The sequence below is a fragment of the Amblyomma maculatum genome, chromosome 2 (assembly GCF_055883805.1).
Source record: "Amblyomma maculatum isolate TAMU_Amacu chromosome 2, ASM5588380v1, whole genome shotgun sequence".
Lineage (NCBI taxonomy): Eukaryota > Metazoa > Arthropoda > Arachnida > Ixodida > Ixodidae > Amblyomma > Amblyomma maculatum.
In genome coordinates, this window is record NC_139345.1 from 83,732,166 (window position 1) to 83,752,886 (window position 20,721).

Below are 20,721 nucleotides of genomic sequence, written 5' to 3' on the forward strand. Positions count from 1 at the left end.
TTGGAGACAATGGAAGGAGGTATATGGCTTTGAATCGGGCGGCGGCTCGCGCCATCTGTTGCGGCAGCACCGTGCGACTGAAGGAAATTTCCAGTGAGCTCCGCATCGTAGGTAAGCGAAATGGAAGCGTTCCTTGCTACTTGCTTAACTTTTACTTCCTTAATTAGTTTCTTTCTAATGAAGCACCTAAGCCCTAGCTGGCAGTCATAAGACAAAGCATACATAAGGTTCATCTAGGTCCAACAAGATTAGCGAGTGACACGATGGCGGTTTGGCTAGGAGAGTTTGGGGCTTTGTGTTTTTCATACGATGTGATCAGAGCTTGGATCCCCTTCTCGTGAGGAATGTTCGTGTAAAAGGACACCACGTCAAGGTTCACTAAAAGGGCACCTTTGAGGACAGTAAATTTAGATAACTCTTTCAGAAAGTGATTAGTGTCGCGGATGTACGATGTATGTTTGGGAGGGATATGTTTGATGAGGGAATCGATGTAGTTAGATATTGGTCCTGTGAGCGTGCCAATGCTGGACACGATTGGTCGACCGGGATGATTTTCTTTGTGCACTTTCGGAAGCATGTAGAAACGCCCTGGGGACGGATCTATTGCCTTTAGTGCCTGACTTACTCGCGGTGGTATTTCCCCTATTTCGGTGAGCTGCTTTAGAGTCTGTGTTTTAATTTCCTGGTGTTCGGGCGTGGGATCTGATGGGAGTATTTTATAGAAATTTGAGTTGTTGAGTTGACAATATCAATCGTTAATGTACTCGTCTTTGTTTAAAATTACTATACTACCTCCTTTATCGGCAGGTTTGATGATGATGTCCGTTCGCTGGCTAAGTGATACTAAGACGTTACGTTCTTTCTTCGAAATTTTAGAGGGTCCGGTTTAGTAGGTCTCGAAAGCGCGAAGGATGTCCCGCTGTACAGCTTTTATGTACAGGTCCAGATGCTTTTCCCTACCAGATCTAGGAGTCCCCTTTTCCTGAGACCGGGGAAGTGAGACAGAATTCCTGCTAGGTTTTTTGAAAAAATATTCCTGTAGTCTTACGGTTCGCGAAAAATTGTCTAGATCCTTAAGTAATTTCTATTCGTCATATCGTCCCATATTTGGACAGACTTTCAATCCACGGGATAGGAGTGCTTTTTCTTCCGGGGTAAGTCTTGCGTTTGAGAAGATAATAACGTTCTGCTGAAAGTGTGGTCTCTCCGGTGTTTGGTTAGAAAGGTTTAGGTAGGTTCTTGAATCCTTTGCTTTATGATTAGATGGATTTATACAATGACTCGGTTGTTGTGTGGCGCCATGCTCGAGGTTTATACGAAAAGAGAATCTCTTAGAAATTGTTTACACTTCTTAGTCCAAAGTTCTGTAGTTCTCCTGCACTGGAAGACCTCAAGCTCGTTGGCCTCGGTTGTTGATAGTGTCATGTTGTGACGAACCCGCCCCTCTTCCCGACTCAGTGATGACAACGTCTCCTCGCAGTGATCTGCGGTTATTTTCAAAACATTAAGTCATGCATTGTGAAGTTCTTCGAAGGGATTCGATCCCGCACCCTCCGATCCCGCACTGTAACCACTGCGCCACCACGGCGGGGCGATATATGTCGGTATTATCGTATTATCGGCGACAACGACCATTAACCCAGCGGCCACGCAACCCCTGAAGGCTGACATCCTGCTGTTTGGGGAATGGTTGCAACTACCCATAGGATAGCCGCACTATAAGCCTACCTAGTGTTTTTTTGTAGTCTAATTATTTCTTCATTGGTTGTTTACTCACTGTGTGGGCGTGACTTTCTCTGCTGTGAAATGCCGCCATATGCAGGGGCAGCCGCCCCGTCAAGCTGCTCTTCGAAGCAGCTTTTTAGCGGCTGCTCCTTTCCTTTCCTTGTACTAAAGGAAAATAAATTATTATTATTATTATTATTATTATTATTATTATTATTATTATTATTATTATTATTATTATTATTATTATTATTATTATTATTATTATTATTATTATTATTATTATTATTATTATTATTATAAGTCCGGCTAAACAGGACGCAGGAGGTCTCAGACATAGATTTCTCAATTTTGACTCCTTTGGCTGATCCGTTACGCTGGCCCAGGCTAGCCGCACATCGTTCTTGCTTTGCAGCACTCTCTCAGTATTGTCTATTGAAAGAGCAGTGGTGCAAAAGTAATTGATTGAGTAAGTAATTGAAAAGTAATTATTTGCTAATGGAATCAATTACTTTTGCTGCAAAATTGCTGCCAAATAGTAATTCGTTACATTACCTAATTACAGACCTAAAAGTAATTCATTACATTGCAAATTACTGAAAAATAAATAAATTACCATAATATTATTACTCTAAATCTATTACTGCAATGTCTGCTCTATACTTGCATTTCCCTCTCCTTGGTTTAACTACCTCAAACATGACGGAAAGGCGCGCGCTTGTCGCTAGATGGCAGCAATTTTGTATAAGGTCTACACATCGTGATTACTAAAGCTCAACTCTCAACGGCGCGTGCCATCCACAAGCTCCCTGTACGCAGGCGATTGATGTTGTCGACTAGTCGCTACACTATATACGTATTTACTACGCACACCGCAAAGTCATTCACCTTCAAACCTGCTGATACTATTTTTTTCCGTAAGCTCTGGACGCTTCCAATCATATCTTGGTGAAAGCGAATATCCTGAAGCTATGTTGCTCCAAGATTGCGCAGCGGGGTAATAGAAGCCATACGGGTGACGTGGACGAGCCTCCCCCCCCCCCCCCCCCCCCCCCAAAAAAAAAAAAAAAAAAAAAAAACGCTTCTTGCGTATATCGACAAGTGAATACTGTAAGGTCCAGAAGTGTACAAGCGCGAGCTACCGATTTGACGAAGATCACTGCCCGACAGCCTTTAAAGGTAAGCTTATGGTGTGGCTAGTGGACACACATTATGAAAACTTCCTTAAAGGCTCCAAAATGGTCCAGTGAACATACAGGTTTCTCACTGGTGGTCGTGAAAAACAGAGCATGGCATTTGGGCATCTAAATGCATTTCTTAACGGCGTAGATCCAATTATTACTGCTCGAAATTTGCTTTTTTTTTTCAATCCGTAATTGTGTAACACTACTTCCTACAACATCCCACAAGCGGCGAGCCGACGTTATACCCACTTGCAATAGCAACACGAGAACGAGAACGACGTCTTCTAAGAGAGAAAAACGACGCTTAGAGCGGAGAGTAGCCCGCAGTCATCTCTGCGTCGTTTCGCTTGCCGTCATAGTACGGTGCCGCCGACGCATGCGCCCTTGGGGACCGCTGAGCGAGCCATGTTCCAGAGCCGGTTGTGAAACATAACACGCGGTAATCTTCGCTGCTCCTTCTGTTTCAAGCGACAGCAACCGCCTGCGTGCGGGGAAAGTATGATGTCACGGGCGTCTAGGGGAAAAGTCTCACAAACGGCGCGGAACGGCGCGGGCTGTTTACGACTCTTACAAGGGTATTTTTTTGCAACGACTGGCCTTTTTCAAGGACTAGGTTTCAATATACAGTCCTGAATTAAGTTGAGGGTAACTCTGCACTTGGTCAGTGAAAAATTCTGCGCGTAGTGTTCGGGGTCCAGTCACCACTTCCTGCTATGAAACAGGCATCACAAAGTTTCCGGTATTCTTGCTCCTGCCAGCGTTGGAGCTTCGAAAAATGTGGTTGGCTCTTGGTGCAAGTGTTGTTCCTTCTGCTGACAGATCTTCGGCCAGCGTCGGCGGTAACAGCAGGTAAAGCTACTTGTATACGCCACGCAAGATTTTTCGAAATGTTGTACCTCCTAGAAACATGTATTAATTACCATGCTACTCTCTCTGAAAATACATTCGAAGTATGCTATTTGTGAATTTTTTTTTTAATTGCCTGAAAAGCTAATGTTATAATGCTGATTGTCTGTCCTAGCGCGTCACTATCTTTGAGATTAACCAGATTTTTTTTTCAGCTATGAACCATACCTTACTGTGCATTCATCATAAAACAAATGTGAAATATATTTCCTTGTCGTTATGACAATCCATCCCTGCGTTGTAATTCACATTTTATTTTCAGCCCGTTCTTGTCATCACGTTAACCAAACGTCAAAGTCGTCTTGCTGAGGGCAGTGTCAATGTCTGTTCCATTCGACATGTGTATACGCCTTCGTCCAAGGCTCCACTTGGTGCACAGCTGTCAGTCACGCTCTTTTAAACATTTGAAATTCAGAAATTTCAGCCAAGTTAACTACGTTGGCCAGTGCGAAGTATGAGCGAAACGCTTCATTTCTGCTTTTAGCTCGAGGCTAGAGTTCCAAGGTAAGGCATAAGACAAAGGCCATTGAAATCAGTCCCTGAGGACTCTATAGGGGTACCGCGCTATAAAATCTTGGGACCGCTTAACGCACCTTAAGAGGGCAAAGCGATAGCGGTGTGCTTGGATCCAATGTATATGTATGGAAGTTGATGACAACGACATGCAATGCACAGCGCGAGTGAGGGGAAGAAAAACGCGTGGGGTGATCTTCTGCGGCGATAGCTACCAGGTTGTGTACTTGCTTTCCATGAGAAATTGGGACCTCATAACGATGCTTAAGAGGGCAAGGCGGCAGCGATGTGCTTGGATCCAATGTGTACGGAGGGAAGTTGATGATGAGAATGGCATGCAATGCACAGCACGAGAGAGGGACAGTAAAACACATGGGGTGATCTGCTGCGGCGATAGCTACCAGGTTCTGTACTTGCTTTTCACGAGAAATTAGTTGATTCGAATCCGTTCCGATTCGAAGATTTTTTCCCCCGAGCCCGGCAGAGGTTATGCACGCTTGCCTCATGCCAACCTTAAAATTGTGCAAGCCACAAGATTCTTGGTTGAGTCATATCGCGTCAAGTGGCGTTTTCGCTCTAGAAAAGTAATCATGGCTGACAGTAAATGAAGAGAGAGACAAACATGTGCGTTCACTTGGCCCCAATAAACAGTGCAGCCAATTTAAAGCGCACTTTGTTATAGCAGTACGTAACTATAAAGGCAAGGTTTTGTAGAATTGTAGGCTCGAGAAGCATAACAAAAAGCGAAATGATACATCGTCTTGGCATCACAGGGACACGTGCTGCATGATGCCACTAGTTAAGTAAGAGACTGATGCCTCATCTGCCTGATGCAGCTGCATCTGGCCAACACATAGCCTAATACAATGCAGGAGATGGAAACAAACTGGCAGCTCTACGCTTCTTGCTCCATCCGTATAACCATTTATACCACAGACGACAAAGGACAATATTTCTGTCCCGAGTCGTGGGCTATCGCATGTAAAAGCTCAAGGCCAGTTTCGGAATTCTAGCTCCAACTAAATAAATTGATAGCAGTTCAGAACTAATATATACCTCCTTGCTTCTGCAAAGCAATTTGGCATAGATAATAGGTTGCTTATAGCACACAGAACACCGCCGGAACTTAGCTACATTCGTAACTGGCATTCTCATATGCATTCTCATATGTGGCAGCGATGTGTACGCCATACTCGAAGCGGACACAACCACACTCATTCCGCGCTCTAAAATACTGCTGTTCTTTAAAGCAAGGATTCTCACATAATACAATTCAAGGCGATTGTGGATCAAACAAAATGCAAGTATGCACAAAATGAAAAATTCCCAGCCTGAAAAGAATGGACAATGCTAGCCATTTTCCAATACCTCCTTTTCTTCCGAAAGTGATTCGTAGCTAAAAAATTTTAAACATGTCCCTGCAGCCTTTTTTTTTATTTAGGATACTTCCTAATAACGCATGCTACAACATCTAGCTGAATACAAATAATAAGCAACTCTTACCACTGTTTGAACCAGTGTCCGAAAAATGCATCAACGCAGGTAAAAATGTCACGAAGACTTTTTCAATACAAGACGCGAAATAAACACTGAATGATAAAGACCCCTTGCTGGATCTAACAATGACGGCAACCGTATCAAGTCCTGTAGTTTAAATATTAAACAGGTTCAATTAGCATTTCACTGACACAAGAAGTTTTATATTTCACATATCCACCATTTCACCGCATACTGAACACCTTCATAAATTTCGGAAGTCACTGAAGCACATAAAGGGCAGCATTTACAAATGGCAGGTAATGAAAACGCTAACTATTTTTGGTGAAAGCAGTAGATACACATTGTAGGAGCAAAGTTAGAGATCAAGTCTGCACAGCGAGAGCTAAATGCATTCCAAAAATATTAAGAAATTTGCTTAGCCCACAAACATCAACGATCTAGATAGGGGGTATCATTAACGCGCTCTTTGTTGTTTTTTTGCCAGTACGATGTTTCTTTTTCATTTTTTTTTACATCGAGTGATACTTACATTGATGTCTTTAGTCAACAGTGCCTCAATACCGCAGAATGAGGCACCTTCTGACTTCAGTTAGCATAAATGAATGGTATCATCATTTTAAAAGCTGCCCCACCAGAGTAAAATATCAATCAAATAGCGCTTCTTTTTCTCACCTGAAAAAAAAAAAAATAAGGCGTGAAGCGAAACTGCAGTAAGCCTCAGCTACGGCCACATTTAGCTGGTTTTGAAGAGCAATCTGTTAGTCTACAAGATAGTTGTGACTAACACGTCCTGCTACTTTCTTTGCGTGCCAAGAAATGACCACTTCTTATCTTTGAAGTACATAGAAAAAAGCCGGAACAAAATCTTTTTAGATGCATAGAATTACATCTACATATTTTTACAGTGCCCTCAATTCCATTGCTCCCTCCAACTCTCTTTACTCCCGTGGCAGGACGCGATGCCGTCCAGGGCATTACAATACCTCGCAACAAATTCGAAGTACCCGTGGTGTGTTACTACTATGGTTGGGCCAGTCAACGTCCGAGCCCGGCTAACTACCTTGTAGAAGACGTGCCTCTCGACATGTGCACCTACGTCGTGCTGGCCTTCGTTGGAATCGACGAGCAGACTTTCGAGCTCAAGAGTGTGATCCCGGAGTACGTGGAGGACGAACGTATGAGTTTTCACTTCTCTTCCTGTTTCTTGTACTTGAGACAACATAGGTATTTCATCAAGAGTACATCCGCTTTGTTCTGCCGCGGTGGCTCAGCGGTCAGGGCGCTCAACTGCTGGCCCCAAGGACGCGGGTTCGTTCTCGGCTTTTTTAGGATGGAGGCCGCTAACAAGGCACCCGTGTACTCAGTTATGCCAGTGAATGTTCATTTCATTTATGTTAAACAACGCCAGGTGGTCAAACTTTTTCACAGTCTCCCCGCTTGCCTTAATCACTTTTGAACATTACCAACCAAACTATATAGACCCGTTGCTTAACGTTTAGAGAAAGTATATTCAGGTGAAATAATGTAATTCCTTTTCATTCAATCCACACTGCTTTCACCTTAAATCGGCATTGAGCAGTTGAGACATCCCGGAATCCGCAGCATATAATGATTACAGGCTGAGTTCATTGACCATATGAAATTAGAATTGGTACCGTATTAATATATACAAGCCTTTGACTCCGGGCATGCAATGTTTAGATTTGTTTTGTAAGGTTTAGTTTAGTTTATAGGGTTTAACGTCCCAAAGCGACTCAGGCTATGAGACGCCGTTGGGGGGGACTCCGGAAATTTCGACCATCTGGGGTTCTTTAACGTGCGCTGACTGACATCAAACAGCACACGCCCGTCTTTCTTTTCGCCCCCATCGAAAAGCGGCCGCCGCTGGATACGGTCCCGCATCCTTGGGCACAGAAGTCGAGCACCGCTGCATCATTATTTCACTGCTCCACGGTGGTGCGGGCGTACAATGCGTGCGGTGGTTGCTGAAAGCGTGCAATATTGAGATACGGTATGATTAAGCACCGGTTAGCCACGACGTTTCCTCTCCCCCCCCCCGCCCCCCACATCACAACTCGGTACAAATTCAACTGCTTCGGCTACTGCATAATATGTGTGAAAGGTTGCTTTCCTTTCAATAAGTAATTTTCGCACTCATCTTTGTTTTGTATTTTTCTGGGTTGCCTAAAAATGGCACAACTTATATTGCAGGTTGTTAAGGCTTTCAAAGTGAATAAATGGTTGATTTTTTGTTAATAACGTGAAAAGAACGTAACTAAAAAAAAGTTAATCTATACTAAAATATTTTGACATCATTCCAAGGCAAGGCTACAGTACAAACTTGTAGTTAGCTACACCATATAGGTACCAATCAGAACCCTCTCACTATAATTGACGTCTTGAGAGCAGCATCCTTAGCTATATAGAACTGAATATGTACATATATTTTTAATCTTTTGTGCCCTTCGACCGCTTTAGGTTTTGTTTGAAAGCTTAGGAAAGAACATTGAGTAGAAAAAATGTCCCCTGCTGACTATTAAGCGAGCCGAAAAGTGGTACCGCAGTGCAAGCTTCACTAGAAGGATATTTCAGCAATACAGTGTAATCTGCTGTAGATTAGAATGATGAATGAGCAATGGAGTTCCAAGATGCATCAGGCATGGACAGTCAGCAAGTAAGGTGCTCTCAGCTAGACCGTTCACAGTGGAAGCGCAGGCTTTACTACATCCGGCATCTTATTCTGGGAGGAATGCTAGGTACGAGCACGAAGGGGCGCCTCCCTGGCATGTGTCAGTGGCTCCTGGAGACAAAGTAGTACACTTGTGAAACTTGTCTGATTTCTCTGCTGCTCTCACGTATGTTTTGATGTCGGATATAGGAGGAAAGTTTGCCAATTCACTTTGAATGAAAAAAATGGCAAGCTTAATTTCTTCACTCGTCAAGCAGAACGGTCTCGTTGTTTCACCGTAATGGCTCACTAATGTGCGTTTTGAAGCCGTTCCTTCGCTGATTAAGAACAAAGAAAGGAAAAGTGCGATGGCAGCGCCTCCGACTTTCGAAAAGAAGCTCCAGCTTTCCAGAACGCAGTCAGTAAACTAGCTCAGTCGAAGTAGTCATACATTACCTTTGCAGCATGGTTACAGATGCAAAAAATGGTACAATATGACACAAAAAATAGCTAAACAGCCGCTCAAGCCTACACAAACCGATCACGATGTACGCACGATTATCATTGAAATTTATACTGCGACGACAGTGCTGTTGAGAGAGCTTCCACTGCGGGTGCGTACTTAAAAGAAATATTGACATTAGCACTTTTCTTATTTAGGTCTAACTAATAAAAAAAAATAATATTCTGTATTCGACTAATCACCGTCCTTTATTTTACAGTGGACATAAAAGTTCGCAGTGTAACCGGTGTATCGAAGTAATTTCAGTTATTGTTGTATGCGGCTTAGAATCACTGGAGTTATTTTGTAAAATAACTCCAGTGGAGTTACAACAATTTTGAACGCACTACTATAAAAATATTATGTGAGGGGTCATTTTCACTTGCATATTAGTCAAAAGGTGGAGCAAAAGCACTTCGTGCTCCTTCTTTGAGTGGCCTCAAATTGAGATTTCGCTTCTTCAACATAATCATCACCGGCCTGACTAACCCACTGCTGGGCAATAGCCTTTCTTATATCTTCTAAACTTTTCTTAGCCTCGTCCTTCGTCACTGGCGGAACGTCTGACTGCTCATCACTACCGCCAATCTAATTATTCTCCTGACTACTTCGGATACTGTATAGGTCCGTATGGAACTCCTCGGCTACTTTTACTGTCTCATTCATATTAGAAATGATATTGGCCGCCTTTTCTCTCAGCGCATATATTCGATTTTCGCCGATACCTAGTTTCCTCTTGACTATTTTGAGGCTACCTCCGTTCATTATTGCGCGCTCGATTTTTTCCATGTTATATTTTCTTACGTTGAGAAATTTACGCTGGTTGATTAGCATTGATAGCTCTGCCAGTTCTATCCTGTCTGTTGGGTCAGAGGCGTTCATGGTTGTTTCTTAATTAGATCCTTACTCTCCTTAGATAATTTGCCAGTATCATGTCTAACTATATTACCACCTGCTTCTAATGCGCACTGAGTTATGATATCTCAAAAATTATCATTCGTCGTTTCTACACTACGGTCGTCGTCCTCGGTTAAAGCTGAACATCTGTTCTGTAGCGAGATCCTCAGTTCCTCTACTTCCCTCTCACTAGTTATTCATTGGTCCGCTCCTTCCGTACTAGTTTATTTCTTTCCATCTGCTAATCTACAATAATTCGAGACCTTACCATATAATCGCATCGCACCTTTCCGAATACGCCTACGTCTTGCACAATGCAGGGTTAGGTCAATTTGTTTTTGTTTTGTTTTTTTATTCAGAGACATAGACCCCTTTCGCATTAAACCGTGCAGCACAGCAAATAAAGTTATTACTAACTTACTCCCTATTCTTGCTTCTTCATGATCATTGCCGATTCTTCCATCTGTTGGAGAAGGCATTCGTAACTGGTAATTACTTTGATCTGCGAGCTCAACCGATAAATCCTCGCTTGCTATATCTAGAGCCAACGCAATATTAACCCATTGCCTTGCCTCCAGCCGGCTTCTCGCCTACCTTGGACGTGACGTCGCCCGCCAGTACAGTATACTGCGTTTCTACTTTCTTGATAGCCGATTCCATGTCCTCATATATAGCTTTCGACAACCTGGTCCTCACGACCGGATGTAAGCGCGTAGGTTTGCAGAAGTTTCTATTTATACCGACTATTGAGCTTGATTATAACGTCTGAAACCCTCTCATTATTGCCACAGAACTCCTCTATGTTACCATTTATATACTTATTGAGAAGAAACCAAACTCCTAGTTCTCTTCTCTCCGCTGAGCCTTCGTAGCAAAATATGTGCCCACCCTTTAGTACAGTATATGCTTCATCTGTCCTCCTACCCTCACTAAGCCCCATAATATCCCATTGAATGCCTTCTGACTCCACGAAGAACCCCGCTAGACTAGTCTCAGTATATAGGGCTCTAGTATTAAATATTACCAGTGGCAGTATCCAATGGCGGCTTGTTCGGAGTCAGAGGTTCTTAGCACACTCCGCTGCTTCACAGGTCTGACCGCCACCGTAGTCAGTTACTCAGCAGCCGCTGGGGACTTAGGGCCCTGGGTTTATTGGAGTATTCATTTACGAAGTCGTGGCCAGGTACTACAAACCAATGGTCAAATGCTGTTGTCACACTCAAAACCTGGTTTGCAATACAATCGATTTGAGGATGTTTTTAATCCGATGCAGAATCGCGCGGCACTGACATTTGAACCACGGTCCTCTTGCACGAGAAAAGGATGTTCTGCCATCCATGCCACCGTTGCTTACTTAGCTTTCACTTAGCATTAGTCACAATTATCTATTCAATAAGGTTTGTTTTTGCCTGTTGCAATCTGGTACTTGCGGAACCACTGAAGCATAAAGAGTTCTGAGCTCTGAGTTCCGAGTTCCGAACCGCAGATATGAAACTTCGAGTGTGCTGTAAATGCACAACAACACGGCTCAAAAACAGACCTGAATATCGGTAACCAAGGACGCACCTTCATAGAGCGAAACACTTCCAAAGCAAAACAGTGTCTTTGGACAGAGTCATTAAAACAGAGAACACAAAAACGAGAAAAAACGCTGCAGTTGACACTGAATTCAGCGAGTTACTTTGCGGCCGCGCAAGATAACAGTGCAGCGTACTTTGACAAGTGTGTTTTTATTTATTACTCAGGAATGTTTACAAGACAGTATTACCACAAATTTCATAATACTAAAGATGGACAATTATATATATATATATATATATATATATATATATATATATATATATATATATATATATATATATATATATATATATATATATATAAGATGAGGTAGGGGCGCACAAACGAAAACAAAGGTTTATTTCCGACGTTTCGGCCGGGGCCCGGCCTTCGTCAAGGAAGGCCGGGCCCCGGCCGAGACGTCGGAAATAAACCTTTGTTTTCGTTTGTGCGCCCCTACCTCATCTTATACATATTTCTGGATCCTGGAAGACTTTTATGAAACATATATATATATATATATATATATATATATATATATATATATATATATATATATATATATATATATATATATATATATATATATATATATATATATATATTATTTTTATTATTTTTTTTTAAATACGAAACTTATGTCATGTTCGCTTTTGCGGGACAAACCAAGAAAATGTGAAACAAGAGAAAGGATTTCTTCTTTATTGATGTTATCCTAGTTTAGAACTGGTTGGTCAAGGCTCTTGCGATTGTCCGTTTAGCATATAAGCATTTAAAAAAAACGAAAACACCAATTCACGTTTATTTAAAGTAACATTATCAGCTTTTTCTATTTCTGCCTGGAGGTTCTGAAAGCATAAATGTTTTGTGTATTATGTACAACATTTTAATAACGCCTAAGCGGCCTCGAAAGTTTGTAATTTTATAAAATTATAATTTCTGTGCGCTTGGGAAATAATCAGACTTGATAGATTTAGCCGCGAATCCAATATCACCACAGTTTTGCGAACAATTTTCTGTGAACTGCTGTAAAATTTAAACATGTTTCTGCATTGACCTTTGATTTACATTTGTTTATTTTCACTTTAACCGCACTGAGCTTGAATCCTCTTTCGACTCTGTCACAGATAATAGTGGCATCATAATTTTAGACAGTATATAATTTCTGGTTTTATGGGGATAGCTTCGTGACCCCATTCCAAGCGTTGTGGACACATGTCATACTGTGCACACTTCAGGAAAATACCTCGATTTCACCGATCTCAAGAACAAGCATCTTTACCTGAAAACAATGCTGGCTGTCGGGGGCTGGGACCATGGAGGTGAAGTGTTCTCCAACATGACAAGCACTCCTGAGAACAGGGCTGAATTCATCGATAGCGTCCTTCGGTGGATGCATGACCACGACTTCGACGGCCTGGAGATCATGTGGAAGTATCCGGGATACCAAAAACGTGGTGGCACGCCTCAGGACAAGCGAAACTTCGTGCTTCTGCTCAAGGTGAATCTGTGCTGGGACATGGTGTCACACAAGAGAAATGCATGGTTCCAGTCAGCGAATAACTTACAAGTCTTGTTTAAAACATCGCAAAAATAAAAAGAGATGTTTGGTTTACAAGCCAGCCGCGCCAATCCCCCCCAAAAAACAAAAAAAAACGCACTGCACACTTTAACTAAACAATTCGATTGCAGTGTGTTCCTTATGCTTCGACAACCCTGGCAGCCCATCCGTTTGTATGCAGTTCATAACATGCCCAAATATTTTTTTTTTTCTCTGGAAAGCAGAGCTTCAAAACTTTTGTGGAGACATACGAAGTCTGAATAGCAATGCTGCAATAAAAATATCAGCATGTAATTTGAATAACATTAATAACTATAAACATTATATTTAATGAAAGGATTGGAAAGGCAAAAGTGGGACAGTAAATATAAACTATGCAAAGCAAAAAACAGTTCACACTGTTCGAGTTAACATACATCGTAAGCTAAATTGCAAGTGCCGCCTACCGCATTGTACTAAATTCCCATGTGCTGCAATAAATATTGACTAGTAAAATCTGTGACCGTACGTAATTGAGAACGCGCCTTATCGCGCTCATTAAGTCGGCGCAGAAGGTATGCATCACTCTATTTAAACGCATCAAACCATTCATTATCGGACGTTTTTTTTTTTGACACGTTGGCTTTTAATAGTTAAGAAAATATTGTCACTGCGCTTTAATCTGCGAGTAATTATCTGCATTTGGATTCACAAAATGCTTACAAGATCATATTTACAAGGCTATTTACAAGATCATAGAGAGCTAAAGCTCTCCCTTTTGGTCACTCTCATTTCATTGCAAAGTCATTACCCCTAGAGGTAAGTCAGAATGACCAGGAGAATTCCGAATGACTTACCTCGAGCAGTAAGGTTAACCGATCTCTCTGTCTGTGCTTTCTTTATTGGCATCCTGTTGTTGTGTTCTTTCGTGCTGCTATTGTCTATCTAGGAACTGAAAGCAGCCTTCGCCCGACGGCCGCTGTACCTGACGGCTGCGGTTCCTTTGGACCAGAACTACCTCAGCGGTGGATATGACATTCGTGCCATGCAAAAGTGAGCTGGATTTGATTCGTTCTCATGGTAGTGACACTAGCGAAAGAAGCTGGCACGGATATTCGAACTATTTTACGCTCTATCGCAATATAGTTTCTTCTTCAGTTTCTCTCTCTCTTCTTGCCCAATGGCACTCGCAAAGTTGCCGGAGGGCCTGTTAAGCACGGTAAACCAATTAAACTGTTTGTTTTTTCCTTCGTAAATAAGTAGCCATTAAACAGCTCGCACTATTCCGAGAAAAGAGTAACTCAACCAGACGCATACCCCAGGCATACTTTAATATTCGCTTTATGCAATGTTTTGTCCAGCCGTCAATTTCTTATGTGGATGCTGTAGCATCACTAAGTTGGAGCTCCCGATATTTATTTACCCTGTGCACTCGCGGGTTTAAATTTTCTCTGATCTCGGTTTAAAATGTTTTTGTCATAGGATTAGTTTGGACACATTTACTAATGAAAGTATTTTGTTTTTGTTTCTCGCCCTGCCAGCAAAATAAACACATATGTGAAATGTCGCCCGATGGGAAACCTTCCATTCTGAGTTTATACAATAAGGAGGCTTACTAGTTTTCTTCATAGATACTCATCGCAAGCCCACGATTCGAGTATTGCTAAAATCTCGCATAGAATCGCGAATAAAAGGCAACATCATTGATAAGCATCATGTCGGCTGTTGCAGCTATGTGGATTGGTTCAACGTGCTTGCGTATGACCTTCGGGGGCCTTGGAATCGCTTCACTGACATGCACAGCATTCTTTACAAGAGATCGTCGGATCCTCCTTACTTCCAAAGTCTGACCATTGTGAGTAACCATTGTGATCATTGTAATCTAACAGCTCTAGATATTGTTTCCACGTAACAATATGCACACCAATAAATTTTGAGCAAGCGCATTTTTTAAAGAGAAATTATTTATATACAAATTCTCCGCATCTAATAAGATTATATTATAACAATCAATATATCCGCAGATTCTCTCGAGATACTCGAACTTTTATGCTCTTGTGTAAAGAGGATTACGTTCATACTATATGGCAGTTTCAGCTGCTCGGTTAAAGAGCAGAACAAGCTTTAAAAACAAGAGTTTACTAGACATAATAATATTAGGGCATTTCCAACAATGTTTACATAATTAAGAAATAAAATGATGGTTAAGAAGGTCGATTTGTTCGTTGTTGTTATTTTGTAACGACATTTATTGCCTCAGGGCATCAGTGGGGTGTAAGATGAAAAATGATGAAAGTATTAAATAGACGGGAAAAGGTCGACTAATTTTATGAAGTGCAGGAGTCTCACTATAACTGTATGTCAAAGACGCAAGGGCACATTTACAGAAAGCACCAAAAATAACTGAAAAACGTTCTGCTGAGCCAGCTGCCACATTTCTTCGGGTAAAATAGTGCAAATAATAATTGTAAGTTCTATGTACTTTACAATTTCGTTGCGTTCATTAAAGAATCATAAGAACATATCGCCATCACGCAGGAACTAGACACAAATACTTTGCAATGTGAACATCTCTTCAGGGATGCTGCGGCAACCTCTACAGATTGTTTTCACAGAATCCCACATTTTCTAAACTGCATGCCTGTGCTAGCAATGATAAATAGCCGATTGATCAAGATCGATAACTTTCATTGTATACACCTAACACTACAATAATATAGTAAGTGCATATAGTGAGCGCTTTTCTGTTTTATGTAGATGTTATACCAAGCTATGCGGTCCGAATTACTGGTATATCTCCCGCTTTGCATACGCGCTCTATCCGCACATTGTACAACCTTCCAGGCCGAAGGAATGAAGAGGCTGGTCCGTATGGGCGCCCCAAAGCAAAAGCTGATGCTGGGCATCGCCTTCTACGGCCGCTCGTACGTGCTCAGAGACGCCAGAGACCACGGAGTCAAGGCCCGCATAGATGCTGAAGAGGAAGCCGAAGCAGGGCCTTTCGTGAGGTCGACCGAACTAAAAAGTTACTATGAGGTAGATTTCGGCGATTTGTTTCTCTGCATTTTCGGCACTCAGAACAACAACGTAGTGTATACTTTAACAAAAAAGGTACATTTATTCAAGCTAGATTATCTTTATTTCTTAAGGTTTTCAATTATTTCCTTTGTTACACCACTAAATTGCCAATCAAAGAAGACTAGTGGCACCCGACCCTTTACTCTAATTTGGAGGGGTCATTACACGCCTGATATGAGTTTGATGCACTTTTCCAAGGACTTGCATACACTGCATAGAAGTTGTATTTAACTCAACAAAGAAGTCGCAAAAAAGTAAAACAAAAGGAAAGCTCTCGTGAAAGTTGCTTACTTCTTATTCTCAGTCTTAAACATTGTGACAAACCTAGCTGATTTAATCAACCATTGCTGAAGCTTACATGAAGATCACGTGCAACATTAAACTGAGCTAGAATGAAGAGCTGCAGGAAATGTGCCATTTTTGATGAACTTTCTCTGACAGGCATAACTTTCTTCTTTTGTTGTCCTGCTGGCAGATATGCGTGGACTTGAAGTCAGGCAACTGGACACGGGTGTTTGATACGGAAGCAAAGTGTCCATATGCCTATCGAAAGAACCAATGGGTGGGATATGAAGATGAAGAAAGCGTCGCTCACAAGGTGAAGTAAACAAAATAAATAAAAGACACGTAGACCACATCATTTGGGCTATAAACATAAAATGAGCATTACGACTAAAAAAGCAACACAAAATTCTTCGACTTTAGGACTTCTTCTAACGCCTACTAATAATATTTTCTTCTTTCAGTTGTATCACCGGCAACAGCTTCCGGATCTATATAGTGACAGTACTCCCTATTTTAGTTCGAACGCACTTTAACCTTGCACGATGGATTTCGCCGATTTACGGATCCCGGTTTCCGCCTGCTTAACCGGGTATTGATACAACAACCAAGCCTAGCTTGCTATACACGGCTATACTACGTCCTGCTATGCGTGACCCTGACTCCCATGAGTAACATAACTATGACCAAAGTCATGGTCATATCTAATTGCGCCTAGTTAACACTAATTAAACCTGTGTGAAGCACAAGGAAGCATATGAAGTTGAAGCTGTATGAATACAAATTGGAGTCATTGGACGTTCCTAAGCCTAATTAAGCGTATCAGGTTTAGTTAAGCCTAACAGGCGTAGCTAAGCCTAAAGGTCTATAAGGTCAGGTTACAGTAGTGCGTTCATGTAGCGACGCAAATTAACAGTTATTACTCCCTTGTAATTACTCCCTCAGCAGTCATTACTCCGCGTTCATTAAAATTTGCACAGCCAGCTGACAGCGCGCGCAGTTGCGGTCGACGGCTGACAGTGTGAGATAGCTGGTGACGCCGCAGTGCAAGAAGATCGTGAAGCGCGGTTCACGAGTAACCTGGTGGCGTCATCTACCCTAAGTCGTGCTAGGTCGAGTTCTGGTTGCCGATGGCATGATATCGCCACCAAATTGCATGTTAGCAAATCGCGAAATTTACGGAAATGTACTGTTAGTCTCTCAATTTCTTTTAATTCCGTAATAGCTCCTTTCTAATGACACAGCTTACGGCAAAGCTTACACAAAACACCGCTTTACTCTAACGAAACAGTGTGGAACTTTTGTGTATTGGTTGCGCGCTCGTCTTGCAATCAGAAGGCCAGGAGATCGAATATCGGCATGTTCGGAGTACTTTTATGTAATTTTATTTATTTCATTCATTGCGGACTTTTGCGTTACAACGGTAAAACGACAAAAACAACGCCGCTTTTCTGCGGCATGGGGCCCTTATGCTATCGCGTAAAATATGCTCCATGCATATTATTACAATCTGCGTCAACCGATTTCTAACCTGTTCTATTTACTCATTACATACACAGTTAAAATAGGCCTCTCAAGCTGCAAAGCTGTATTGCTGAATGCGTATGATTAATATCACAATTTTTTTTCAAGCCGCTATAAAAATTCTGCACGCCACGTTTACGCGGCGAATATAGATCTTAAATTATTGCCATCTCATGCCTGATTTCCTAACGAAAAGTGCTCAGTGTGTGCGCAAAAAAGTTAAGCCTCGAGAATGGGCATTCATCGTACCACTGGGGCTAAAGTTTTCAGAACACGAGAAAAGCAAATATGGCGCACAAACGGCACAGTCTTTTGCAATCTCTTGATTTCACTAGCTCATGTCCCAACATCAGGGGCCGACTTTCAGACCGTCAAGTCGTCTCTGAACACCGGCAAAAGAAAGCTATTGACTTTGATTCCTTATGATGCGTCCTGGAAACCTTTGTCCCACTAGCGCATGAACATAGAGAGTTGTAATGCAGCCTCAAACTCGTAGAAATATTTTAGACAAAAAAAAAAAAAAAAGAGCTGACGGGATAAGCTACCAGAGCGCCGACGTGGCCATGACGGATCACGAGACCGCTCACCCTTCTGCAGCGCCTCGCAGAAGGCGCTGCAGAAGGGTGGGCGGTCTTCGAAATGCCGAAATGAAACACATCGAAATGCCTCTCGAACGCCATCTGCGTGTCCGTGCCAGAATTTTCAGTAGTTATCCAGTAATCAGTGCGAGCATAATGATCAGCTGTCGTGCGGAGAGTGGATGCCTGCGCGCTGCGAGACGTCAAAAATATATACAGTTCTTATCTAAAAACGCAATCGCAGCAATAGCATAATACCGAGTATTGCAATAGTACTCCGCGTATATTCAACTAATTTCCACTAAGTAGCCCCCCATGAAGGTCAGGGGTTTTTTGCATTTCCTGAATTCATTTTTGGTTGAAACGAAACTGCACCTCACATTTGTTTCTCCTCATGCCGTCAACAAAAGGCGAACGCGGGGTCCTCAGCCTGGTCATATTCTGCCTGTCCAGATGTCTAAATGAGCTGAATAATGTCGGTTTAACCAACCAAGCTTAATGTTTTCTTCTGTGTAAACATGGGAAAAAGTACAAGTTGAAACCTATTAGGGAGCTTTATCTAACAAAACGAAACACCTCATTAATTAGTAGGTTTGACAATAATAAAAACTGAAGGTATAAATTATGTTTTCTGATTTCTCCCTTTATTGCATCACTCCAGATGGATTTCGTCATGCGTGAAGGCTACCGCGGCGTCATGGTGTTCAACAATGACCTGGACGACTTCCGAGGCTTTTGCGGACCAAAGAACCCTCTGATGACCGTCATATTCAACAAGGTCGGCGAGAAAGCACTGAGAGAGCTTACGGCAAATCAATCGCAATCATCGCCTGCCTTAATCCGTCGTTGAGAAAGCAATATTTATATTTCGAGACATGTGTAGAACTCCTGCCAGTGCAACTGGTGTCAAATTCACGATTATTATGAATAAATTACCAACTAAAACAAAGTGACTTTCTTAATCACCTTATGAAAGTGTACCACAATCGATGCCGGGAGTGAAGCTAACGCAACATCACTACTCGGCGTGCAAGTCATGGCAAAAAGAAACAATCCACATGGCGAGACCATTTGCAACACATTGTTCATGTCAGGCAGCAAAAATAAGCAAATATCAGACAACAAATATAAGTAAGAATTAGTTGTGGGGGGGCCAGAAAAGCACTGGGGTCAACAACTAGAATTTTTCTGAGAAACAACGCACAGTAGAAAACGCATATGCAGGGCAATCAAAATTAAGTAGGAGTTCGTCCCAGTTGGTATTTCATTATCAATTAATACCAGTGCTTGTGTGTCCTCGTGTGCTAGTCGGGTCTTTTTCTGCGTTGCGCTGGTATTAATAGATAGTCAAAATAATGTTTCACAGAATTGCTAAAATTAGGGGCTTTTTAGCTCGTGAAATCCACTTCTGCACATAATTTATGCGCCAGGTGTACATAGAGAGGTGCGAATTGTCCCCTTCAGGAACCTAACTACCTTCGAATAATGAACTCTTAGAAACTGCAGTAAGAGGGCATATGTTAATAATGGACAGTTAGAGTCAGCCGTATTCCTACACGATTTATTTTGGTTAGCTTTTCTTAATACACGCATGTTCCTATAGATATTAACTCCCAATTGTCAGCTTGATCAGCGTAATAAAGTCAGGTAAGGCGGCGACAATTGGCACACAATTCCTGCTTCTGTGACGCGGTGCTTTGTGTTCCAATGGTGTTGAGCGACCGAGAAAGCTAATGACGTATTTCCGTTTTGACATTCTGCTATCGAAATGGAATCCGGTCTATGCGCCGAGAGACAAAGTTTGCAATGTCAAAGTAGCTGCGGAGTTCTACAAAGGCCTATACAGTAGGCTCATGTAGTCAGAACGTAATTGTCAGAGGAAGAACTATATGGAACAATTTGAGGTCCCGCCAAGAAAAAGCAGAAAAAAAAAAAGAAAGCCTAATGAAAAGGGGGAAAACAAAATGGCGTTCTTCTAGTTCGTATGATTCCTGTCCTGGGTGCCAGCTCAGACTTTAGGATGGGGGAGACACAGAACACATCGCTGTGACGAGCTGGCGAGGATAATGTGACTGCAGAGGCTATTAAATTAGAGGGGAAAGACTATGCTATAAAGCCTGGCCACACTGTGTAGGCAATGCTTCAGGAGAAAGTGCAAGCGCACTTTGCCATGTCCAATCGTTCAACCTTCAAAATTCGCCATGCTCGTTGTATTGATGTATTACGTCATAAAAACATGTAATTGAAAAAAAATAATAAATGTA

At 42.0% G+C, this 20,721-nt stretch overlaps 1 protein-coding gene across 1 annotated transcript; it reads left to right on the forward strand.

The window, feature by feature from the left end:
* Positions 1-3,467: 3,467 nt before the first annotated feature.
* Positions 3,468-19,406, forward strand: LOC146199158 (endochitinase-like). Its single transcript, XM_084592728.1, has 8 exons — positions 3,468-3,758; positions 6,782-7,003; positions 12,694-12,956; positions 13,945-14,048; positions 14,727-14,850; positions 15,840-16,031; positions 16,549-16,671; positions 19,119-19,406. Exons 1-8 carry the CDS (start codon positions 3,623-3,625, stop codon positions 19,305-19,307), a joined length of 1,353 nt encoding a protein of 450 aa, XP_084448854.1. The 5' UTR covers positions 3,468-3,622; the 3' UTR covers positions 19,308-19,406.
* Positions 19,407-20,721: the final 1,315 nt, after the last annotated feature.